This window comes from Sorghum bicolor, chromosome 5 (genome assembly GCF_000003195.3).
Source record: "Sorghum bicolor cultivar BTx623 chromosome 5, Sorghum_bicolor_NCBIv3, whole genome shotgun sequence".
NCBI classification, from domain to species: Eukaryota; Viridiplantae; Streptophyta; class Magnoliopsida; order Poales; family Poaceae; genus Sorghum; species Sorghum bicolor.
This window is the reverse complement of record NC_012874.2, coordinates 6,786,041-6,812,069: the sequence shown is the minus strand read 5'-3', so window position 1 is coordinate 6,812,069 and position 26,029 is coordinate 6,786,041. Positions and strand designations below refer to the sequence as shown.

Below are 26,029 nucleotides of genomic sequence, written 5' to 3'. Positions count from 1 at the left end.
GCATTATAACTAAAACCGCCTGTAGAAATGTTTTACCCCCGCCGGCTTAGAACCTCTGTGTACTAGTGATTGTTTCTTCTTCTTTTTTTGCAATATAGTACGTGCCTAGCGATCAAACAACAGATATATGGAAGACTAAAATTTTGTTCAACGTGTCTGACAAAATAGCCTCTAGCCGCACGACTCACGTTGGCAGTGGACGGAGGCGTGCCAGCGGCCATCGTTCCATGGCGCACCGCAACACAACCAAGTCGAAGGAGAACACACACCCAGACCCAAGGAGTAAGTGGTATAGGATTCGCCCCACCCTACAACCTTGCCTTAGAGCAAGACTAATAATATAGCCCACTGTTAGCTATATACATATGCACTTACAGCCCACACTTATATGGTACATTTGCAACTTATTTTTCTCATAAAATTTATTGGTTCTTGTACAACTTGTTTACTCCACCGCGGTATAATACTCATTTACACTAACAACCCTTTAGTATAGTTGCTCTTATAATTTTGTGCAGCTACCTTTTGAGAAAAAATATTGTCATAGTTTCTATATCATAAAAAAATTGCAATGAAGTTTTAGATTTCATATTAATTTGCAACGAAGTTTTATGTTGTTGATTTTCCTTTTGCGAGCATGTCATGGCATGCATTTTATTTTAAGGGACTGAAAATGATGATTGAAGACATCACTTATTTATGACCAAAGAATTTTACACGAATACTCATTTTATTTTTACGATGCTTAATTTGTACTGAAATCTCCACGATCAGCTTAAAAATAAACAATATTTTAGTGATACATACAAATGAACAATAACAAATATTTGATCGAAAAAACAATAACAATATTTTTGTAACATATAAATACAAAAACACAAACAAAATGAAAAAAAAACTCTGAAGAGCACATCATCATCCATTGTGCTCTATTTGCAAGTCATCATCATGAGATCGGTGGACCTTGACCGATAGAGCAATGATTGCTTACAACGACTGCCACATGATTTAAGTCAAATTTTTAAATATTTGAATTAATTTCTTTAGAAAAATTACCAAGATTTATATGGCATCACACGGTGATACTGCCTCTATCCCTGTATAAATAGATTTTTGGAGTTGTCTTAAGTCAAATTTTAAAACTTTGAACATTTTTTCTAAAAAAGTTATCAAGATTTATATGGCATTAAATTAGTATTAATTAGATATACCATAGAATATATATGTACATATTCATAATATGATTATTTTATGTCGTAGATGTTGTTTTCTTATAAAGTTAGTTTAACGTACACAAATTATAGGAATTGATTTATTTTGGAGTATGTTCATAAGGGTAACTGCCATCTCGTGTGGTATTTATTATTATACTAGCAAATATGCCCGTGCGTTGCAACGAGAAAAAACATCAAATGGACATAGAAAATGATGACATAATGTTACATATCTATTTATATTTATCTCTTTTATAAAATTTAAATTCCATAATTTATTTTATTAATAACCATAACTGTCTATGGTATTAGATAGTTAATATTTACAATAATATATAGCTTGGAGACATATTTATTTAATAATAAAAATAAAAATTAGACGAACCTTATTTTTTGTTTACTGCATGGATCTATATATGTGGAGCTGAATAAAATTTGTTTTGTAATTTTTATATTTTTCTATGAATTACTATGCATTTATTAATTTTCAGCCGAATTAAAAAATAAAAGAAAAGTAAACTATAGAATATAGGAGATTTCGGGTTGACACGGATAAAAAGTATCGGCGGACTGAAATTTTCTTCTTTTATAGATAGGTATAGATATAGATTATTATAGTATAATTAGGCCAAAAAAAATAGCAACAGCCTAATTATTTTTTTTAGCAGAGTCGAAAAAAGAATTAAAATCGCACGTACGGACGGGACCCTCGCCAGAACTGGCCCAATATCTAAACTTCCCGAGGCCCAAAAAGTCCCGTGCGTGCCGTGCCGCTTACTAGCCACTCGCCATCTCCTCCTTTCACCTTGGGCTGCCCGTTCTCCTTCGCCGCCGTCGGTTCCTTCGGCACACGATCGTCGTCAGAGGCCTCGGCGAGGCGCCGCCGCTCCGACGCTCCTGGGGCGGCTTCCACAGCGCAACCGCCGCTCCGACGACAGCCGACTCAGGTTGAATTCGAACTCGCCCTTCTCGATTTGGGATTGGTTTGGGATGCGGGTGGGGAAGCCGTGGCGCCGTCCGTGGAGAATCGCCGGAGGCGGCTAGGTTTAGGCCGTAGGAGTTACAAGCAGCGGGAGTATGGCTGGCTGGGAATTCGACGGATTTTTGGGGGCACGTGCTGCCGAGCTCGTTGGGAGGCTTGGTCTGGGAATTCCACGGATTTTTGGTGGCACTTGCTGCCGAGCTCGTTGGCCGGCGAGACCTAACCTGGCGTATGCTACCGACCCTGGGGACGAGTCCCAATGAATTTGGTGAAATGAGGGAAATTTTAGCGCGATTGAGCATGGCACCTGTTACAATGTCGCAGCTCTTCGCTGAAAACTGAATTTTGTTTGCTGCATCAGTCTAATGCTAATGCTAATGTACTAGCAAGCAATAGCCGTTTTCGTATTGTTGCTCACACAATCTCTTGGTTTTAGGTTTGCGCAAGTGGCAATGAAGACGGATAGTCATGAGACAAACATGAAACATGAGGTAAATAAAGAAAAAAAAAACTTTGGTCTGAATTGTTTGGATAGCAAGTTAGTGTTTCATCTGAAATTATTGTATGGGTAGTATATTAGTGTTGAATCGTATTGTGCAGGTGAAGACCAATGAGAGGATGAAGCACTACAAGGTCATCTGTTTTCTTGGTGTAGCTTTGCTTACATGGATCGACAAGGCAGTACTTCTCAACCGACTGAACGAGTACAACAATGTAGCTGCCCAAGTCTGCACAATCTACTTCACTTTTGCTCTAGTTTCCATGTTGCTGGGGTTGACTGCGTCTTCGTTCCCCGACTCTGCTCTCTGTGCTAAGACAGTTTCGAGCAATGGAGCTTTGCAGGCCTTTTTGTTTTTAAACATAGTTATGCACTTGCACAATATAGAGTTCTATCCAGAATTTTTCCACCTAGGAGTCTCATGGATGCTCACATCCTTGGTCTTTTGTATCTACTGGGCAATGTAAGTTATCTTAGCTTTATGTCATTTGATCACAAAACTATATCGAGCTAAAGAGTTTGTTGGAATGGTTTGCAGTTGCAATGTAAGTTTTAAAGGTATCTTAGTTTTATGCCATTTGGTCACAAAACTGTATTGAGCTAAAGAGTTTTGTGAAATGTTATGCTGTTGCGATGCTATGTAAATCGCAATCGTAGAAGAAATCATGATGATCAGTTATGCATTGTATGTTTAATGCATTTCCCAAGTGCTGCATTACGACTGAATCTATGGCCCATTTGGTGCTTGTGCTATGTAGTGGCACAAGGTAGTTGCATCAAACATAATGCAGCAAAGTCGCAGATGAATGAAGTTGAGAATTTAACAAAGTTTGCAGATCACAATAGACGCTAACTCCAGGAGAAACTACTCTTTCTGAAAGCTGAACATATGTGTATGATTTAGTTTCTTCCCTCGTGTTTATAGCAAGAGTACAGATCATACAAACAGAAACCAAAACTCCGGTTACAAATCCAACAAACACCTTTAGTCACTTGAACATTGTGTATCGATTATCATAATATTCATAATATCGCTGTAGAGGAGCTAAATGCCCAGTAGGCTACACATTACAACTCCTTAAGACTTATTGCAGTAGTACATCTACATTGTCAACTGTGACTGGTGCCTGACTTCTAAAAGATTCTAATCTTATGGCAATAGCTGGACAGCTGCAATTTTAGGGATCTTCTCACGGAGCTTCTGAGTCAACGCTACTCGGACAGTCATCACACCAGCAGCTGGGCCTGTAAGCCTAACCTTGACAATAGGCTCCTCGATTGTGACAAACTCAAGCTCGCCACCTCCTGTGCCAGCAAGGTATGGCCTAATCTCGTCAAGTACCTGATATAGGAGAAACCATGTTATTGATGTTCATGCCCTTAAAAAGTACTGATCCATGAAAGGAATGGAAATTATACATCTTCAAGGCTAGTTTTCAAAGTAAGATAGCAGCAGTCTCATTTGCTTGTTGGTCACCATATCTTCTTTATTGTTTTTATCTTACATATAGGAAGTAAACTTGGAAAATCACAAAATCTAGGCATGGATGGTACCACTATCCATATCAGCAGGCAGAATTTCCTATTAACGATAGCACAATTGAAGTCACTTCCTGTATTTGTCAAACAGGGTGCACGGTGCACCGCTGCAGCACAGGTGCCAGCTAAAAGGATTACTTCATGGTAAGGATGCAAAAGCTAAATTGTTAGCCATAACATAAATGTATCAGTGTGTGTATAGGCAGGGACACAAAAGCTAGTTGTTATGATATATATATAAAGACAAGTTCTAAGTTCATACAATGAAAATCAGCCAAAGAACCAAAGCTTCCCCACTCCCAGACAAATAACCAGAAAAATGACATCGCAAGAGTGCAACTACACTGAAAAGTCCTGACCAGCTCCTACGAACAAAAAGCTGAAGTAAAGCATTCTACCACTGCAATAAATTTCCCACAATATATCTAATAGATAAAGCTGAATAATTCAAGCCTACAAACTGGCATAGAAGATGGACCTTAAATGTAAAATAACTGATAATAACATCATTATGCAGTCATGACACTGTACAAATAAATAAGCACAACTCATCAGAAAACTCTGAATTTTATTTACAAAGTATACTACATATTTCAGAAGAATTTGATCTTATTCAAGGAAAATTCATTCCAATTAGTCAACATCCAGCATAATAAATCCTGGTTTACTTCAATATTCCATAAGAATCAAGTGATTTTTACTAATGGAAATATTTGGCCAACAATAGAACATCTACCTTTTCAATGTTCTCTTGGTTCAACTCAAGGCCAGTCTCCTCATCCGCGATGGGCTCAACCGCAACAATCTCCGGTATTTTCTCCATCAAGCGCCGCTCAATACCCATCTTCATCGTTGTTACTGAAGCTGGGCACGACCCACATGCTCCTTGCAGCTTTAACCTTACCATGTTCCCATCAATCTCATGCAACGCAACATTGCCTCCGTCTGCCATAAGATACGGCCTTACTTCATCCAACACCATCTCAACATTTTCAGCAGTCAATGGCAGCTTGATTGCAGGGTCTGGATTGGCAACAGCTTGAACCACTGCTAGAGCAGGACACAGTTAGAGTTGCAGTTACTTGAACAGTTACAACTTAATAAATTGAGACAGAAAATACAAGCAAATAGTCTGAATTGTGAAATGCCCTGATACCTAACCTCAATCACTGTAGGAGATGCTCCAGCTTGTACCAAAACAGTTAACTTTCTACACCTATATGCTAAGATGATAATCACAATACAGCGCGGACAATAGGAAACTACGCTCCCAAGACAGAAGGTATCGTATAGTCCTACAGAACATACTGGATAGGTGCAAGGTGTACTTCATCGTTTTGCTAATGTTGCCAGCTAGTTACTGCATATTACAAAGCATATCACACACCATCTACATTTTAGTGTCACTATATCAAAAGATTGATCATCTTGGAACGCTATGCTTAGCCAAGAACCTAAGCAAACAATCACTATGTGGCAATAGAAGCCAGTCTTCACTCCTAACACCTGAACGCGGGATTTAAAACAACACAGTTTGTGATTCTTCCTTTTTAGCAGATGATGCCGCAGTATGATTCCAGGATTAAACCATCAAAGTTCCACAACAAACTGCAAGATAATTCTTCCTCTACAAAATACCCCACCAATCCTTGAGACAGCTCCATATACTACCAATCCAATCCATACAGTAAGGTAAGCTTAAGAGAGTTTTCTACCAATCCATAAAATCCCCAACAAAGATGGAGATAAAAAGAACCGGGGATACCGAGCTACGAGCCAACAAAGAACTGACCTTGCCGCCGCCGTCGACGACCCAGGGGCGCGGAGGCGGCAACAAGCCTAGGCGCGGAAGAAGCCGGCACGGCCGTCGACGGAACCCCCACCTGCGCACCGAATCAAGAACCCATCAGCCGGACTGAGCCAGGCAAGAAAGCGCACCTCGAGGAGGGAACGGAACCCTTACCCTGAAGGCGGAGGGCGAGGACGATGAGGAGGTGGACGCCGACGGGCCCGGCGCCCACGCCACGGCCGCCGCCGCCGCCTGCATCGCTGGAGAAGAGAAGCGCGGTGTGAATTGTTGTTGCGCGCGGTTCTTGGGTGGAATCGTCCGGGGAAGATTCGGTGTGGGTGGAATGGTAGAGCTCGTCTCTGTGGCTGGAGGTAGGAGTAGGACGGGTGATTGGCGTGTCTGGCTTTGCTCTGTTCTTCTCGACCTTTTTCCCTTTTTTTTTCCTCTGGGAAAAAAATAGAAATTACTGTTTAGAAGCTTCGTTTCCGTTGCTATAAATCCTTTTCTGTTTTATATTAGTTACTGCTCATATACTACTAGTATAGTACTATTATCATTTTTTTAGAAAAAAAATGTGTCAAGTGTTATTTTGTCGGGTCAAAATTTTGTGGTGTTCGGAAAAAGTTGATCATGACAGCAAAACCGTGGTGATTCTTGATTGAGTTTGAGCCGCATCCTGTGGTTGGCGAGACTTGTCCGGGTACGTGTCTATTTTTGGTATGGATACCTGTTGCAAGCCCAGGATACCTAAGCGCTCCCCTCTTAGATTTACTTTTCGATTTTAAGTGAGCAACAAAAGAACGGTTTATAAGAGATTGTAAAGCTCATCAAGTTTTATATAAAAAAATAATATTTACGACCCCACATGAGTATTCATTTCAAATTATAAAACGGTTTAGCTTTTTTAATACGTTGTTTTTGTTGTATCTAGACCAGCAAAAACAATGTAGAAAAGACAGAATATTTTAGAACTTAAAATAGAGAGAGTAGTCTTTTCTTCCTATAATTTACTACTTGACGTAGACATGTATTACATGTCGGAGCTAGTGTCGACAAATTTTAAATGCAAGATTTTTGTAGAAATCAATTCAATTCAATTCAAGCAAGATGTAAGGACTTATTCCATTTTCAGAACTTTTTTCACCCTAGTAAGTTACCTCTCTATAAATTGAGCTAAGACTTTTTAAAAAGGTATACTTGAAATAGGACCTGCTATTGATTAATCATCAAAGAAGCTAATGAATTGAACTAGGTTATAAGGAATTATGTTACTTATGCTGGAACGTAGGGCCCCATGTGTTTCTTTTGTAACCACAAGTTGTCAAGCTAGGTTGACAGCCAAGGGGCGAGGGCAACCTAGCTCCAAAGGCGCAGTTCTGAATTTGGGTCAAGCTGCCTCGAGTATCTCCGGCCTCTCACCCTCAGTTATAAAGTCTTGTTTAGTTCCCAAAAATTTTTAAAATTTCCCATCACATCGAAAGATTTTCCATCACATCGAATCTTACGGCACATACATGGTGTATTAAATATACATGAAAACAAAAACTAATTACACAGTTCATCTGTAAATCGCGAGACAATTTTTTTAAGCCTAGTTACTCCATGATTGAACAATGTTTGTTAAATAAAAACGAATACGCTAGTGTCGAAATCTAAAAAATTTTGCGAACTAAACAAGGCCTAAGAAACGTTACAGTTTTTAGTTATATATATACACACTGTCACTGCCACATGGCCAACCACTCTACATATAACATACACATGTTGTTTCAGTATCAACTCTGTCCTAGTAGTACCTCCAAACACACAGGTCGGTGCAGTAGCTTTGGCGAGCAGCGTGCGGGGCCTTAGCAAATCATCAGCAAGGGTGTCAGACATCTTTCTCGATGCAGGACGGCTCGTCGTCGACGGTGGCCACGGTGAGCTGGTCGTCGAGCGACGTCGCCGACGCCGTCCTCGACAGCGTGCACACCGTGTTCGTCTCGTGGTCCGTCTCGTAGGTGGTGTCCAGGGAGCAGACGGATCTGGTCGTGAGGTTCCCGTGCCGGCTCCTGTCCTTGACCCTCTTGCACCAGCTGTGAAGCGACTCCCTCACGTTCTCCGAGACCAGTGATTTCTTGAACTTGGAACCCATCTGCAAGTTCCAGCCAAAGGAACAAGACCGCCAAGGACAAGTCAGCAGCAGTGGGTCCAGCTATTGTCCTATCGACTATAGTCTATGTTGGATCTTGTTTTCAAAAAAAAAATGAAACAAGTTTTTTTCCCTGGATAATACAAAGCTCAGTAGACAATTTTAAGTGGTTTTATACATGTTAAAATGCAATTAAAAGTTGCAAAATCAGGTGAGGAAATAGCAACACAGATGAAGGAACAATTCATCAGTAAGATAAGATGATATGATAGTAGTACTAGTAGTACATAGTGCTGATGAAATCATGTGAAAATTTACTATAACAGTGTCTCTTGGTCCAAATTAGGTTTGCACTTGAAGAGTACCTGAGAAATAATCACATTCAGTGGCAGTGTGCTGTAGCTGCACCAAAACTGAACTAGGAGCCTGCAATATTCAGAAGAGATTTTTTGTTCACCCTTTTTGTGTTAGTATTGAGCCCAACCAATATATTTCAGGGACGTTAACTTAGCACAAATTCCAAATCAGGTAGTTTATAGTATAGATAATTAGAGTAACATAAGGTAGTTCAAAGCATGTAATGTCTTGACTTTCAAAGGGGATTTACAAAGAAATCGATGTGAAGTATCAGCCTGTGGAAACTTCCACAAAGCAACACATCAAGAACTTTAATGATATGCCAAACTCTTCTACAGTCAGACCACAAAATACTCTGTATTTTTGAAAAAAAAAATGCAAAGACTTACCCAGAAATCAACCGAATGGCAACCATGTAGTAGTGCTTCATGAAGCATGTGTGTGCACTGAGTTCCCACTGCACAGTGTGCCAATAAGTATAAATAACAAATCAAGCTATACGAAGTCATCGGAGTGATTACAACTTGTGCAGATCCTTTCTTATCTCTTGAGCTAGGAAACTGGTTAGTTCACACCTTCTGGACTAGCAAGCTTGGGTCCAGGCAGCAATTCAAAAATACTACATAAAACCAGGACCTATCCTACAGAGAGAGTGCTGGATATGTTCTCATCCTATTTTCTTGTACTATTGGCTGTTTGATCAAACAATTTAATCCCAATCATAAAGATTAAGAAGATCCTCACCAGAGACCATAAGAATGTTGCCAGCTCAAAAGCATTCTGGAAGAAAGAAGAAGTATTACGATGAGGAAAAACCGAAAAAGACGTTCATATAAGCATTCAAAACATCAAGAGTAGTAGTAAACATCACCTGAAATGAAATGAACTGTATAAGCCACCAGAGTACCCGTGGCTTTCCAAACCAAAAGAGATCATCACGCAGTTTGAGTTGTGAGCCAACATAAGGCGCTGTTGCCTCAGCAACTTCCAGAGCCAACTGAGCGATGACGTGCTGAAGTTCAGTACCCACTAGAAGCACCAGCTTTTCGGAATTTTTGAAAGCACATAATATGAGAAGACATAAGTATCATTTAAGAAGAAACAAAAGATATCATTAGCTGAATCTTCTACATCGGTTAGGTGACATGGGTAGTACTTACAACAACAGGAACAAAGGATAACCAGAAATATATATTGATACCTGCAATTTTAGAAAAGATCCAAATAGTGTCATATGGGGTTTATTAAGCTTGGAGGCAAGGGAAGAAGAGAGGTTTGGAGCGAATGGTACCATGAATATTGATGAATATGCAGACAATCGCATATGCCCAAAGTGGCCAGCTGCAACAGACAGCATGTGCTCATGTATGAACACCACATGTAGCATAATAATTCCAATAGCTAGAGGATAGAATATTAAGAAAAGAAAACGAATAGCTCCTGGCATGCTATAACCAAGTTCAACTAGCATTATGGATTGGAAGGAGCAAAAAAGTCCCTAAACTGGCCACTATGGGCTTACAAACATATTTATTGGAAAAATCCAACATACTTTGCCCAGCACAGCCATCAGATTGAATCTCATGGAGAACTTTTGTAGATCAGTATACTTGAATACTTCATTGTTCTAATCAAGAAATCTACTATATCAAAGGTAGTTTTCTTAATGCTTAATTGATCAGACGGAAAGTGGATATTCTGGAGAGTAAATTCTGCTTTACCTGATACCAATAGTCCCATTGTAATCATCTTCCATGCTCCGTACCATGTATTTATGGAAGTCATATGAATGTGGTAGCTTGTGATACTAATAAGAAAAATTCAGACAAGAAAAAAATCACATGGGAAAAGTGGCATATTAGAATCATCTTAGCAAGGGGGTTGGGGATACTAAAACATTAGAGAGAAAAAATTGGAGTACTCACCGTGACAAAGCCCAACCTCAGTGCCAAATAGTCTGACCTTGTTATGGAGCCCTTGAATTGACGCAGAAAACAGAGCTGCAATGCAATTAGAGAATCCAAGTGATCAAGGATGTATAGGCTATTACAAACTACTTCAAGTCTCTAAACTATGCCACTTCATACACAAAAAATAGGCAGGAACAATTCATCTATCTTGTCTTAAATGACATGCTTGACTGACTATACGCAGTATTTGGAGAATTCGTAGCTTCAGATGCATGAATCTTTTGACTTTATGGTCGGTAGTGCTCTTAGATGTCCTTTCATCATTGAACTTTAGGTTGAATTAGATATGGTACGACTGGATGGTATAGGCAAATAAGGCATTTTCATGTCTCTACGCTCTGATACGCTAATCAGATAAAGAATTATACAATCTGAATTGGTTCCGCAGCTAGATCAAGGAAAGGAAAAAAAAAGAGAAACTTACCATCCAAATAAGTACTTTATTTTTGCTCCATGGATGAGAAGCATTTTTAAAAACAAAGGTAGACTGCCTTCTCATCACCTTTGTTCTCCTAGCTGAGAGAGACAAGCATAAGTGAGGTAGAACATACAACAGGGTTGCATAAAACATGACCAAACAAAGCATCCACATTCAGCTGATGACCCTACCTTTCAATTCCTCAGCAGCAATTGGACCTGCTAAGGTTTCCCATTTCCTCCAGCTATAGATCTGCACCAACAGCAGAAAGATATATACCACAATAAACTCAAAGAATAAGAGTAACAAATGTCAGAGCCGCAAACGGACAGCAAGCACGAACCTTAATCATGGACAGAACCACTGTCACAAAACTGTACAACACATGAGTGATACCAAGGATGAACAGAAACCGGTGCAGCTGCTCGAGGCCCTCGTACGAAACAAAAGGTTCATGGCCCTGCATCAAATGACAAATCAAACTCGAACCCGAGCGAGCGAACAACAACGTTCTCCCATCCCAGTCCCAGCGACCTCGATAGCTAGGCTGGGAGCAGGACATCTGGGTTACCTCGCTGCAGACATGCAGCCGCTGGCCACCGAACATGCTCTTGCCAAGCGCCGTCTGGTTGGCGTCCGTGTTGCGCAGCAGGTCCTCGTAGTCTTTCTCGGAGCAGATGTAGAAGCGGCTGGTGAAGAGCGAGGACGGCACGCAGATCTCCGATATGAAGCGCGCCGTCTGGCTGAGCAGCAGCGAGATGACTCCGAGCAGCATCAGCTCTGCGTGCAGACATGGTTTCTATTTGGTGAGAGGCTAAACAGTCAAACAGCTTGCGAGCGGCGGGGCGGCAGAAACATTCACAGTTGAGCAAGTTAGGAAAAAGTGAGTGTAATAACGAGGTCGGCATGCAGAAGGTATTGCCAAAGCCTGCATATCCTTGAAGTCTCGGAGACAATGTGGTAAGGTTGTCTAAAACTAGCAGCATTGCAATTTGCAACGCAAGCCAATGTAGTACCAATCCGTGTGTTAGTCTAACTCTAAGTCTCTAACAGACTAACAAGTCTGCTTCCATGAATATTCAGTTGCAGAGTGGCAGATATATATATATAGGCTAATAATCCCTAATACTAGTAAACAAATAAACAGACAACATCAAATGCCATGCTGCTGCTGAGCTCCACAAATTGTGAAATGATACAGTAGTGACGTGTACTAGCTAGCTAAAGTGGACTGCTATGCTACCTAGTCCAGCAATTCAGCACAAGAGCAAGCGCGTCCAGATTAGGTTCCGGAACGGGCGATAAAGCAGGTGAGGACGAAGGAGCGAGAGACGGCGAGGGAGGGAGCGCGCGTGAGTTACCTTCGCGGATCTTCTCGAGCGCGGCGAGCATGGCCTTCCGCTTGGTCTTGCGCAGCCACTGCGGCGCGGAGGGCGGAGGGAATCAACAACAACAGCAACAACAACCGGCGGCGGGGCCGGGGGTCAGCTATATAATTAAGCGAACAGCAGGAAAGCAAAGGAAAGCGAGAAGATGCCGGGCGGGCGGGGCGTGTGATGTGTCCACCTTGGCGAAGCGCGAGAGGGAGCGCTCGACGAGGAAGCAGGCGGCGACCATGAGCGTGGTGACGGTGGCCACGGACCAGGTGGGCGTCTCCGCCAGCGACCGCCCCTCCTGCTCCGCCGCCATCCCGACCGCCCGCCCGCCTGGTTCCCTTCCCCCCGCTCAGTTCACCACCGGATCACTTGCTCGACTCCCGCCTGGGCCGCCACCTTCAGTTCCTGCTCTGAGAGCTTCTGTTGTGGATTTGCGCGATGGGATTGTTGGGATTTGGAAGCGGCGAGGAAGTAGTGAGGCCGGACGGAGTAGTTAATGCGGATCGAGGCGGAGGGAGGTGGGTGGCATGCGGATGCGGTCGGCGCGGGATCCATCGGCGTCGCGTCGGACCAGCACGGCGGCAGAGAGCATTCAAGTGGCCACAGCATCAGAAGCATCGGGGGGTTTGGTCAGCTAGCAGCGGCACATGGGGCGGCACGACCGCACGAGCACGAGGCGAGGCGGGTAGCTACTGGTACCGCAGTCCCCGCCCCTAGCCCATCCTCCTTCGATTTCAGCTCGTCATATTAAATCTTTAAACACATACATAAAATATTAAATATAAACGAAAATAAAAACTAATTACATAGTTTGGTCAAAATTTACGAGATAAATCTTTTGAACCTAGTTAATCTAGGTTGGACAATAATTAAAACAAACAAACAAAAGTGCTACACTGTCGTGAAATTTTTCTTTTCCCCAACTAAACACGGCCTCGGTGTTCGGACGAGGACTCAAATATGGCAAAATTCTCTCGTTTTTTTTACAACAAAGTATGGTAAAGTTTGGTTTATATTCTAAAAAAGCCATATGGTATAGGGGGTGTTTAGTTTCCCATAGAATCCAAAATGTAAAATGTCAACTACTTTTTGGAGTGATGAAATGCAAAATGTCAAAATTTTCAGAGTCATCTTTAGTTCCATCCAAAACGCGAAATTTATTGTGCTCATGAAGCTTCTTGACGCTCATTTTGGGTTTTTTGGCCTCTTGATGCCAAAATCCAAAATAGAGAATAACTACCTTTTTGCCAAAAAATTTTGCATGGTGTTTAGTTCCATTTTACAAAATAATAAACCAAAACCCAATTTTTTTTAGAAAAAAATGAGAACTAAACACCCCATAGTTGAACTCGTTATTTTTCCTTTATATTCCCACACTCTCATATATAAATAATTATACTCTTCCGTCCTAGCTTCTTCTTCTTCTTGAAAAGTCAAACAATTTTAACTTAACCATCTTTATAAAGAAAAAATACTAGTACTTTTTATATCAGATAAATATCGTTGCCTTGACTATGAAATAGATTTTTATAATAAATCTATTTATGACATAAATGTTGATAATTTTTCATGGTAAAGCAAAACAAATTTGAGAAGGTTTGACTAGATTCGAATCTAGAGTTGTACTCGTTAGGTAGAAAACATAATAACATGTTTGAGACATATATAATTTTTGTAGAAGAAATAGATCAGCTTTAAGAAAGTTTGACTATTCTCGAATCTACAATTATATTTTTCTAGTATGGAAATAAAATAATAACATGTTTCAGATCAAATAAAAAATTGTTAGATTTATTTCAAATATATTTTCTGATAAATATCTTTGACACAAAGGTAAAAAATTAATATTTTTTTATAAAATTGAATTTGAGAAAGTTTTGAGTACTAGCTAGTCTTAAATCTAGAACTGATTTGTTTTAGATTGGTTAAGGGAGTACCATTTCTATGCAGCTCAGTGTTATGGAACGGTACGTGTGTACACAGCAACTCGCCAACTCGCCCGATCTGATCCATAAACTTGAATTGAAAGAAGAGCTTAAAACACGCAATGTTTTTCCTAAACACTAAACGATAAAAAATAGTCGGACACATGTTGTTTAGTCATTATTGGAACTAAATAATTCATTAAACAGACTAAACAATTAATTAAACGGACTGATAAACTGAATGGTTAAATAAAAACAGCGTACCGCTGTGTGTTAAACGGTCTATACTGCCGTTTAAATATTATTACAAGTAAACATAGATGCATATACAGAAGAATATGTACACACAATTAACACACGAGTGCATGCATCGTCGACGACAGAGCTACCACCCCACACCACACAGCTACGACGAACACGGGAACACATGAGGACGATTCGGATGTGATATATATATATATATATATATATATATATATATATATATATATATATATATATATATATGCGAGCACGGACGATGACATGGCATCAGTAGGAGCGGCGGCCGCAGGAGAGCACCCGCGCGGCGCGCGAGAGCATCCCCGCCGGCTTCTTCCCCCGCGTCCGGGTCCGGGTCCGGGTCGTCCCCCTGCGCGGGCCCACCATCCGCCGCCACAGCGCGCCCAGCGACGACGACTTCTTCTTCTTGCTCCCGCGGCGGCGCGACCACGGCCGGCGGGCCGCCGGCGAGCCCCGCGCCGCCCGCTTCTTCTTCGTCGGCCACAGCGACGGCATGCTCACAGCGCTAAGGTTGTGACAACTCACAAGTCGCAACTCCCGCAGAGAGAGAGAGAGAGAGAGAGTAGCAGTGTGCTTTGCTTGTTGGTCGAGCCGCTGGCCGCGGCGCGAGGGGCTCCTTTTTAAGAACCATGGCGACCTGCCCCGGTTGGCCGGCCGGCCGCGTAGTGTGCCGTCGCGCCACGCGTACGACGTCCCGAGGCCTGAGCCTGATCACGAGGGGTGGCCGGTGTTGGATGGATGCTGCCAATTGTTTTTTCGTAGTACGTACGTACCAGTGCCGATGCGTGGCCGGTGCACGTGTGCCGCGCGCGTCGTCATCCTCGATCCGTCAAACATGCAGCAGTAGTAGTTGTTAAGAATATTCTTAATATTCTTTGTGATCAATTAGTGGATAATTAGCAACTGCTAATGACGGTTCTTCCTTTCACTCTCCCGATCGTGGAGAGGGACATCGTGGGAGCGGGGCTTTCCACTCACCCCTGGAAACTGCCCCATCGAGGGCATGTATAAATACTTTTCACTGTTCATCAATAAAGACTACTGTTCACTTTCTACTGTTCCTATTACACACATCACAACACGTTATCAGCGCTCTACTGAGAAGGCCAGGGAGCAGTTCGTGAAAGAAGGAGGGTTCGCCAGGCGCCGGAGCCGTCCGTGTTTCCGGCGATCACCGGAGTTGGAAAGCGAAACAAGGTACAATGCCTCCACGGCCGTACGTACCGTCTGCACAACTCGTTCTTCGCCTCGTCTTCATGATCTACTACCGCGCCTGCCGCATCAGGGTGCCGTTCGACAACGAGCACATCCGGGACTCCCTCCTCAACGCACTGCGGAATCTCCTCGGAGAAAGCCGCGGCGCTGGTGCTCCGGTGGAGGCCGGGCGTCGTCGTCGTCGACGTGGGCGTCGTGCTTCCGCTCCAGTGGCACCGGTTGACCCAGTGATGGGTTTGCCGGCGAACTGGAGTCCTGGACAGGGGGAGGCCTCCGTCCAGCACCTCCCCTGGTGCCCGTTCCAGGGAACGGCGCCGGGACCGTCCTCCTGGGTGCCCGTGGCGCTCGCCGCCATGAACCCGGAGGCCGATCCATCGTCTTCGACCGCACCGCCTGGCTTCACCGACACCAGGGCAGCGCCATCGTCTTCGGCTGGGGCTCCTTCCGCGAACGTGGTGGCTACTGCAGCCGGTTCCCCGTCGACCCCGCTGCCGAACGGATCGGCGACTCCTCGGCCGCTCGCGACCATCGCAGCGCGCCGGGCCGCACCTCCGCTCCGCCTCTTCTCCAGGGACGCCGGCGAGATCCTCGACCCCGCCATCGCTGCACCGACTCCACCTCAGCCGTCCACACCCCCGGCCGTCAACATCGCCGACACGGCCGGGAGCCCCACCATCCGTCGCACCTGGATCTCGGTGCCGCACGGCCCGTCAGCGCGTGCGCAGGGAAGCCCTCGCGCGAACGGCCGCGTTCGGGCACTCGAGAACGGGCACGCCAGCCCGGGCATGAGTGGCGGCGGTGGCGCCTCCTCCTCGGAGGGGCGCGCCCCTCCCTCTGCTTGAGCCACCGTCGGACGGGGAAGGGGCGCCGCTGGTCGCCGGCCGGCCGCCACCCATGGCGGACCGAGCTGGGGCTTGGGGCTCGGCTCCTTCCCGATCTGCGCCAGCGCTCCTCACCGGCGACAGAGAAGGGCGACGCAGGCATCGGGCGGCAGAGGGCGCTGACGGCGGCGGCCGCCGCACTTGTGGCAGCCGGCGCGAGGTCGACGGAGGCATCTGGCGCAGGCGACGGCGGCTTCACCCGGCGGCGTCGGGCGCTAGGAAGGGCGACGATGGAGGCAGGGACGGTGGCGCTCCTCGGGGCGGAGGGCGGCGGCGCCGGAGCTCCTCCAGGGCGGCGGCGGCGCCCCTGGCCGTGGGTGGAGGTGGTGGCAGTTAGGGTTCAACCCTAACTGCCGCCCTTTTATATGGGCCAGGGGGAGAGGGGGTGGGGGCGCACGCCTGGGCCGAATTGGCAGCCCAGGCCCAGGTTGCGGCCTGCCCCACCCGCCGGCTGCTGCTGTTGCTTCGCGGGCCGGCCATTTTGGCTTAGGCCAGAAGACGTCCTTCTTTTTATTTCTGTTTTATTTCGAATTTGTGAATTCCAGCAGTATTAGTTCCTAATCTTTAATTAGACTATGCTAATTTCTGCAATGTTATCAGTATTAGTGTTTTTATTCTTCGAAGATTAGAACACTGATGTGATTGTGGACTTGTACAAATGTGTTTGTTTATTTGTACTTACGCAAATTCGGATTTTAATATAGAAAGCTAGTATGTTTGTGTTATTTCATGATCACTCTCATACTTGTTGTGTCATTACAATAATTATATCACATATTCTATCTCTCTGTTATTATTCATTAGCTTATTTACTGATGAATTACAGCAATTAATTTATGCATAGCTTAATTATTTATTTTGGGGAGAATATTTTTGAAATATTCAAGGCATTGGCTATGATTGAAATTTTCTGCCGATTATTTAAATATAAAGACATGCCTAAGGTAGTGAGTTTATTCACACATTTTTAAAGGTCTACATCAAGTCTTTTGGACTAGATGATTACCTACTGAATTTATACCCCAAAATAAAAGATTAGACCAAGATCATTTATGGCTTACACTATTACAGTGATTACCATGTTTTAATCATTAATTTGTTTATATATGGTGTAGTAGAGTTCTTAGCATTGGCTGCGTTTAATTCAATATTTGGATTATTCGGCCCAGAGACCGTGCTAAGACAGCAAATTATTTGCCTACTATTAAGATCTACTCTATGTCTTATGACATTTGAGATTATCTAACCATATATATACAAATTTTTTGAGAGTTGCCCTGAATATTATATGATCTTTGTCTACCTATTGATATCTTAAATCAAGATGAGCTATGCTAGTTAAATTAATTTGCATTTTATTACAACATTTTGCTTACCATCATGATTGTAATTTACTTTGAGTAAATTTATTAAATCAAATGGTATTACTTTGTAGGCTATGGCCATGGCTAAAGAGTTCGATGAACTTGCTTTAGATGGTCACAATTATCCTACTTGGGCATCGGATATCAAAATTAACTTTGCATCCCGTGGACTTTTGGCACACATAAATGAACCTATTGAAGGGGTAGTGCTAGATGAGCAAAAGAAGTACGGGGCCTTAATGTTATTAAGGTTCTATATTCATAAGGATCTCAAACAAGAGTACCTTATGGAGGAAAATCCTCGCACATTATGGCTTGCTCTTAAAGAGCGTTATGATCAGCAAAAGGAACTCATATGGCCTGAGGCCAATCATGAGTGGAATCATTTACGTCTGCAGGACTTTAAGTCCGTTGCTGATTACAATCATGCTGTTCATAAAATTTGCTCTAAGTTGAAATTTTGTGAGAAAGAGCCAACGGATGCTGATAAGATAGAGAAAACTCTATCTACCATGCTACCCGCTGACCGAGTCTTACAACAGCAGTATCGGGCTAGTAATTACATTGTTTATTCTCAACTTATTCATACATTAACCCAGGCTGAGAAACATGATGAGCTTCTTATGAAGAATCACCATAAGCGCCCAGTTGGGGCAACACCTCTGCCTGAGGTCCATAATGTTCAGAATAATGTTAAGAATAAAAAGTTCAAAGGATCTACTTCTGGAGGTCCTAAGAACAAGCCCGAGAAGCGAAAATTCAACAAAAAGCAAAAGCCAAATGGTAAAAATAAGCAAAAAGGTGAGGGCAAGTCCAAGAATGACAATAAATGTCATAGGTGTGGGACTTACTCTCATTTTGCTAAGGATTGCCGTACTCCTAAGCACTTGGTTGCACTTTACCAAAAGTCCTTAAAGGAAGCAAAGCAAGGCAAAGCAAAAGAACCAGGAATTGAAGCACACTTCAATCTTGCTTCTGAGGCCACAAAGGAAGTGGGTTGTTCAAGCAAGACTATTGTGGAAGCAAAGAACAACAATGCTCACCAAGTTGAGAACCTTCCAGGAAGGGATGACATGATCATGGAGTTCACTTCCAATGACATGTTTGGAGATTTCAATTAAAGTCTCAATCCATAGTTGATATCTATCTAATTATTTTATTAGAGATGCAAGTGTGTTGTAATAAATTAAGTTGTGCAAACTCTATGTGACTTGAATTGTACAAACTTGTTTGTGAGATGAGAATTGTGGACCTATTTGTATTGTAATGTCATACTCTTATGTTGGTATTGTAATAAATTAAGTTGTGTATGTATTTCTATATGTCTCATAAGAATTTAAATTTTATTCTTATTTTACTATAGATGTCTTCCGATGTCAATCCAATGGAGGAATTATGTCTTGTAGATAGTGGAACCACAAACACTATTCTTAGGGAGATGAAATATTTCCAGACTCTTAAGAAAAGAGAAGGAAATGTTATGACCATCGTTGGAAGTGATGCTCTAATAGTTGGTTCAGGTAGAGCCACTATTGTTCTCCCTATGGGTACACAATTAATGATAGAGGATGCATTATTGTTTCCTGAATCAACCCGTACCCTTTTAAGCTATAGAGATATCCGTAAGAATGGTCTCCATGTGGAAACACATGTAGATAATAAAGAAGAATTTATTCTCTTTACTAAACTTACTGGATTTGGCAAACAAGTTTGTGAGAAAATTCCATCCCTCCAATCTGGATTGTACTATACATACATAAAACCAATATCTCATGTTGCATACAAGATAATTTTTCAAAATGTTGATTTATTCCAAACATGGCATGATAGACTTGGTCATCCAGGAATTGGAATGATGAGAAAAATTATAGGCAATTCCTTTGGTCACAATTTGCATAAAGCAAAATTCCCACAATCTTCGGATTTTGTATGCACTGCATGTGCTACAGGGAAATTGATTTTAAGACCTTCAACTCTTAAAATCAAAACTGAACCACTAAAATTCCTTGAAAGAATTCAAGGGGATATTTGTGGACCGATTCAACCTGTATGTGGACCGTTCAGGTATTTCATGGTATTAATAGATGCATCTACAAGATGGTCTCATGTGTGTCTTTTATCGACACGAAACCATGCTTTTGCTAAAATAATGTCTCAACTAATACAGTTGAAGTCACATTATCCTGAACATCGAATTCAAACAATTCGAATGGACAATGCTGCTGAATTTTCATCTCATGCTTTCAATGATTATTGTATGGCAATGGGAATTCAGGTTCAGCATTCTGTACCCTATGTCCACACTCAAAATGGTTTGGCTGAATCTTTAATAAAGAGAATTAAACTCATTGCAAGACCAATGTTGATGAATTGCAAGTTGCCTACTTCGTGTTGGGGTCACGCAGTACTGCATGCTGCTGAATTAATCCAACTACGACCAACTGCATATCATGATAATTCCCCTTTACAATTAGTACGTGGTGATCCTCCAAATATTTCCCATTTGCGTAAATTTGGGTGCGCAGTTTATGTACCCATCTCACCACCTCAGCGAACAGCTATGGGACCACATAGAAAATTGGGGATCTATGTGGGATTTAAATCTCCGTCGATCATTAAGTATTTAGAACCTCTCACAGGGGATCTATTTACGGCCCGGTTCGCTGATTGTATTTTTAATGAGGATCATTTCCCGGCATTAGGGGGAGAAATGTACCAAAATGAATGCCGAGAAATTAATTGGAATGCGGAAGGCATTTCATCATCTGATCCACGTCCTATGGAAACTGAACTTCAGGTTCAGAGACTTATTGATTTGCAAAATATTGCAAATAATAATCTGCCAGATGCGTTTACTAACTATAAAGGTGTTGTTAAATCTTTCTATCCTGCAAGGAATGTGCCAGAAAGAGTGGAGGTACCAAATAAAACCACTCATGTAATCCCTCTTGGAAACAAGAGGGGGAGAGGCAATTCCAAGGTGCAAGATAAGAAACAAAAGAAAGTAGTAAACGAAGATCAACTTTCTGTTGATATACACCTAGTGGCTAATCAATATCTTTTGGAAAGATTTGATATGTTACCTGACCCACTTATGTGTGTAAACACTAAAGTTGGGACATCAAGAAACCCTAAATCAATCATTTTGGGAAATAATGATGATCCATCAAGGGTAGATGAAATTGCCATTAATTATATAGAGACTGGAGAGTCCTATGATCGTAAAGCTACAATTGTCGACATTTATTTCTCTGAGCAAATTGCTGAAATCCTTCAAAATGATCCAGATCCAAAATCCATGGTAGAGTGTAAGAAACGCTCGGACTGGAACAAGTGGAAGGATGCAATAAAAACAGAGATAGCCTCGCTTTCAAAAAGGGAAGTGCCTGTTGGATATAAATGGGTTTTTGTCCGGAAACGGAATGAGAACAATGAAGTGGTGAGATACAAAGCAAGGCTTGTAGCACAAGGTTTTACGCAAAGACCTGGTGTTGATTTCAATGAAACATATTCTCCAGTTATGAGTGGCATAACATTTCGATATTTAATATCCTTGGCAGTGCAAAATCGTCTATCTATGCAGTTGATGGACGTAGTGACCGCATATTTATATGGGTCATTGGATTCTGAGATATACATGAAAGTTCCTGATGGAATTAGTATACCAAATTCTGAGGCAAATCGCAACATGTTTTGTGTAAAATTGCAGAAGTCATTATATGGCTTAAAACAATCAGGCCGAATGTGGTACAATCGGTTAAGTGAATTCCTTATACATAAAGGATACACAAATAATGATGACTGTCCATGTGTCTTCATTAAAAAAATCCCAAAAGGGTTTTTGCATTATATCTGTATATGTTGATGATATAAATATCATTGGCAATGAGCAAGATATTAATGAAGCACGTCATCATTTGAAAGCGGAGTTCGAAATGAAAGATTTGGGTCAAACCAAATTTTGCTTAGGTTTACAATTTGAGCATTTTTCATCTGGGATTTTTATTTACCAAGCTGCCTATATCCAGAAAATGTTGGAGAAATTCAATATGGATAAAGCATACCCATGTAAAACCCCCATGGTTGTAAGGTCTTTAGACATAGAGAAAGATCCTTTCAGACCTAGGGAGGAAGGTGAAAAGATTTTGGGACCTGAAGTCCCATATCTAAGTGCTATCGGAGCACTTATGTATCTTGCTAATAGTACCCGGCCGGATATTGCTTTTGCAGTTAACCTATTAGCAAGGCACAGTGCAACTCCTACCAAGCGTCATTGGGTTGGAGTTAAGACCATATTTAGGTATCTCAATGGTACAAGAGATCTTGGATTATTTTACAGCAAAAATCAAGATCAAAATTTATTGGGTTATACAGATGCTGGATATTTATCAGATCCCCATAATGGTAAATCCCAAACTGGCTTTGTATTTTTAAATGGTGGAACGGCAATTTCTTGGAAATCATCCAAGCAGACATTAGTGTCTATTTCCACCAACCATTCTGAAATTATAGCATTATATGAAGCATCACGAGAGTGTGTATGGCTTCGCAGAATGGTAGACCACATATTAAAATCATGTGGAATTGGTGCACTTGATACACCAACAATTATCTTTGAGGATAATGCTGCTTGTGTTGTACAAATGGAATCAGGATATATCAAGAACAACATAACAAAGCATATTACTCCAAAATTATTTTATCCCCATGAGTTACAAAAGAATGGGGAAATTGAGATTCTGCAGACTAAGTCATGTGATAATCTAGCAGATTTATTCACCAAGTCTCTACCATATTCTATGTTTCACAAATATGTTGAAGGAATTGGTATGAAAAGACTTAGGGACTTGCAGAAATCAGGGGGAGTATCTCTTGATAAATGATTCATTTGTATTATATTGCACTCTTTTCTTTGTATGAGTTTTACTTTAAGGTTTTCTCATATAAAGTTTTTAACGAGGCAATATCAGCATTATATATATGTCATATCATCCAGTTTTTCCCATTTAGGGGTTTTTTGGAGATGATATTTTAAGACATTGTTATAATGATTATCACGGTGTTTCTCCTTTATTTTCCTATTGGGTTTTGAGGAGTTTTATCCTGATATATCAAAGCATTCCTAAGTTTTTTCCCATAGGGTTTTTCGAAGGATAAATGATGGTGACAATTATGATGAACAATTGAAGAAGATAATTGATCAGGGGGAGTGTTAAGAATATTCTTAATATTCTTTGTGATCAATTAGTGGATAATTAGCAACTGCTAATGACGGTTCTTCCTTCCACTCTCCCGATCGTGGAGAGGGACATCGTGGGAGCGGGGCTTTCCACTCACCCCTGGAAACTGCCCCATCGAGGGCATGTATAAATACTTTTCACTGTTCATCAATAAAGACTACTGTTCACTTTCTACTGTTTCTATTACACACATCACAACAGTAGTAAACTCAGACCTTGTATAGATCAATCTTTTTTTTTAATTTTAATACTATAACACTTTTATTTTTATTTAAATCAAATTATGCATAGAGTAATTTAGTTTTAACAGTCTTGTGATTTATAGATAAACTATATAATTAGTTTTTGTTTTTATCTATATTTAATGCTTTATGTATATGTCGTAAGATTAGATGCGATGGAAAGTTTTTATATTTTGAGGTAAACTAAACGAGACATCAATCATGCACATGCTCCACTCTGTCCTTTGGAATCGATCCTTCCGGACCCGATAATCCATGCTTGCTTGATTGATCCATCCATGATGACCATCGATTGTTCTGTCGTCGTGTGCCGCCGACAGCGACGACACGTGTGCATGCACTTCTGGACCACACATCGCCACAGCAGCATGCATAAGATCATTTTTAATAATACTGTTTAATCATGTTGTTTCCAAAATCATCATACTTTCTCTGATTAGGATTTAGATGACAACAACATGGACTCTAAAACACAACTTTAATCTCTTGTTTCTATTAAAATATTTAGCAAAAAATTATATATATATATATATATATACTTATGAAAGTATTTTTAAGATAAATTTATTCATATAATTTTTATTTATAAACTCAATAATTTAAAAATTATTGATTATTTATATTCCTAATGTTTAATCTAAATCTTATTTGAGAAAACGTCATGATCGATTCTCGTCTCGGTACATAATTTTATTTTATACTAGGATGATTTTCCACGTGTTGTGAAATATAAATAGATTAGTATATGTATTGTCTATAGATAGCTTGTATGTTTACAGAAATAGATAACTTGCTAACGTGGATATTACAATTGCATGAACTAATTGTGTGCGATAATAGATTGTCTAGTTAGATAACTTGCATGTTAAGAGAAATAGGTAGTGGGGTGTGATAGTGGATTGTCTACTTAAAAGAAATAGGTAGTGGTAATTTGCTTTATAAGAATATAAGATATAATATATAAGATAGGTTTATAGATATTTAATCCCATAATTCATATAGAGCTGATAATCTAAAATATTATTATATCATTGAAAACGTCTATATGATAGTCTATTAAATCTAAATAAAATATATGAAAATTTATTAACCACGAATGAGATCCCAACTTTCGCCGTAACTCTCACCGAGAATAATGTAGTATAATATAGTATCACAAAGTTTCTCACCGAGATTGACCTAGTATAGTAACACAAAGTTTCTCACTAAATTAATATAGTGACACAAATGTTTGTTCCAAGGTTATTAGTGTAATTTTTACAAGCTTTTAACGTGTTTGTTGGAAGATTAATTTAAAAAAAAATAAAGAAAAAGGGCTCCCTGTATAAATTTAAAAGATCCCAAACAAACGGATACTGTATATATATTCACGCCAAAAACACAAGAAGCACACTACAATGCAGACACAAAATAAATAAGATACATTTGTTGGGAGAAGACATCGAAGCAACATGTATAATATCTTTTGCGAAATATTAAAGGCACGAGTTCAGACATACATATATAGATTAGCGGAGTACAATTGCACGGTACGTACGTACTACCAACAAAGTGAAAATAGATATATCGTATATATAAACGAAGTAGTCGATACGATATAGTAGAACCGTTTCACGTGACACGACTGTATATGAACACTAGAAATTAACAATGAAACACACATGACAACAACACAAGTTTAATTGCTTGCATTGCATGGATCGATATCCGGCATCTGTCTGCAGCTCGATCGCTACTACGCACCCGGGCGGCAACGCCAAATGTTGCAACGAGCTATCGATCGATGGATGGATCGATACCGATACACATCAGTAGTGTGGGCGGCGCGAGCAGGTGAGCGTCCGCACCAGGCGCCGCCACAGCGCCCCCAGCGACGAGGTGCCCCGCCGCCGCGTCCGCACCGCCACCGCCGGAGTCGTCGTCGTCGTCCCTGCCGCCCTCTTCTTCCTCCTCCACGGCGTCAGCGACATCAGCGACGGCATGATGCTGGCCCCCTGCCCTCCCGCGTTATACTGTGGACTACTATGATCTGCGCGCGGCCGGCGGCGGTCGAACTTGATCAATTGTGAGATCTGGCCGGTGTTCCCGACGGGTGATCGATCAACACAGACAGAACTGATCGGCGGATCGAGATGACTGTGTGACTTTGGAGTAATTGGGTTTGTGTGTACTACTCCTGTGTGCACTGGATCGAGAGGCTGCTTGATTGCTTTTAAACCTCGCGCCGGCCGCCGGCCGCCGCGTGCTCGTGATCCCGCCGCGCCACGCGGCGGCGGGGTGGCCCGGCTCGCCGACGCGTGGACGAGTGGCCGAGTACGTACGCTAACCCCTCTCGTCCACTGGGTATCCGCGTCATCAGAGGTCAACCACATACGCGCCGTCGATCTTGCGTTGCACTGCATGCCTGCCTCGTCATATATATATATGGAGTATGATCCAGGACGGTTCCAGAAGCAAGCGAACTCATGCTTCGTTCCTCCTCCTCCGTGCAGGCATTTGCTAGCTGTGCCTGATGAAGCCCGGCGTATATATGACACGTGTGCACACGTCCAAATACTCTTCCCGTGACCCCCCCAGAAAGAAATACAATTTATATATACCAGCC

At 41.8% G+C, this 26,029-nt stretch overlaps 6 protein-coding genes and 1 pseudogene across 6 annotated transcripts; 2 read left to right on the top strand and 5 right to left on the bottom strand.

Annotated features, from left to right (window-relative positions):
- On the top strand, window positions 1,979-3,374 carry LOC110435673. The gene is made up of 3 exons (XM_021461529.1): window positions 1,979-2,161; window positions 2,633-2,687; window positions 2,797-3,374. The coding sequence occupies exons 2-3, from the start codon at window positions 2,649-2,651 to the stop codon at window positions 3,160-3,162; spliced, it is 405 nt and encodes a 134-aa protein (XP_021317204.1). The 5' UTR covers window positions 1,979-2,161; window positions 2,633-2,648; the 3' UTR covers window positions 3,163-3,374.
- LOC8072768 (nifU-like protein 2, chloroplastic) lies at window positions 3,546-6,463 on the bottom strand. The gene is made up of 4 exons (XM_002449064.2): window positions 6,198-6,463; window positions 6,027-6,117; window positions 4,971-5,281; window positions 3,546-4,037 (listed from the first exon to the last, which is right to left on the bottom strand). The coding sequence occupies exons 1-4, from the start codon at window positions 6,279-6,281 to the stop codon at window positions 3,846-3,848; spliced, it is 678 nt and encodes a 225-aa protein (XP_002449109.1). The 5' UTR covers window positions 6,282-6,463; the 3' UTR covers window positions 3,546-3,845.
- On the bottom strand, window positions 4,044-4,961 carry LOC110435672 (annotated as a pseudogene).
- On the bottom strand, window positions 7,623-12,901 carry LOC8079735 (MLO-like protein 4). The gene is made up of 15 exons (XM_002449063.2): window positions 12,466-12,901; window positions 12,261-12,318; window positions 11,471-11,679; window positions 11,243-11,359; window positions 11,091-11,151; window positions 10,906-10,997; window positions 10,437-10,511; window positions 10,233-10,318; window positions 9,803-9,852; window positions 9,672-9,712; window positions 9,383-9,553; window positions 9,256-9,291; window positions 8,901-8,968; window positions 8,520-8,580; window positions 7,623-8,157 (listed from the first exon to the last, which is right to left on the bottom strand). The coding sequence occupies exons 1-15, from the start codon at window positions 12,586-12,588 to the stop codon at window positions 7,894-7,896; spliced, it is 1,512 nt and encodes a 503-aa protein (XP_002449108.1). The 5' UTR covers window positions 12,589-12,901; the 3' UTR covers window positions 7,623-7,893.
- Window positions 14,426-15,185, bottom strand: LOC110435794. Its single transcript, XM_021461838.1, has one exon. It carries the CDS (start codon window positions 14,975-14,977, stop codon window positions 14,732-14,734), a length of 246 nt encoding a protein of 81 aa, XP_021317513.1. The 5' UTR covers window positions 14,978-15,185; the 3' UTR covers window positions 14,426-14,731.
- LOC110435853 (predicted GPI-anchored protein 58) lies at window positions 15,685-16,539 on the top strand. Its single transcript, XM_021461928.1, has one exon. The coding sequence runs from the start codon at window positions 15,685-15,687 to the stop codon at window positions 16,537-16,539; it is 855 nt and encodes a 284-aa protein (XP_021317603.1).
- On the bottom strand, window positions 24,866-25,798 carry LOC110435726. Its single transcript, XM_021461691.1, has one exon. It carries the CDS (start codon window positions 25,794-25,796, stop codon window positions 25,233-25,235), a length of 564 nt encoding a protein of 187 aa, XP_021317366.1. The 5' UTR covers window positions 25,797-25,798; the 3' UTR covers window positions 24,866-25,232.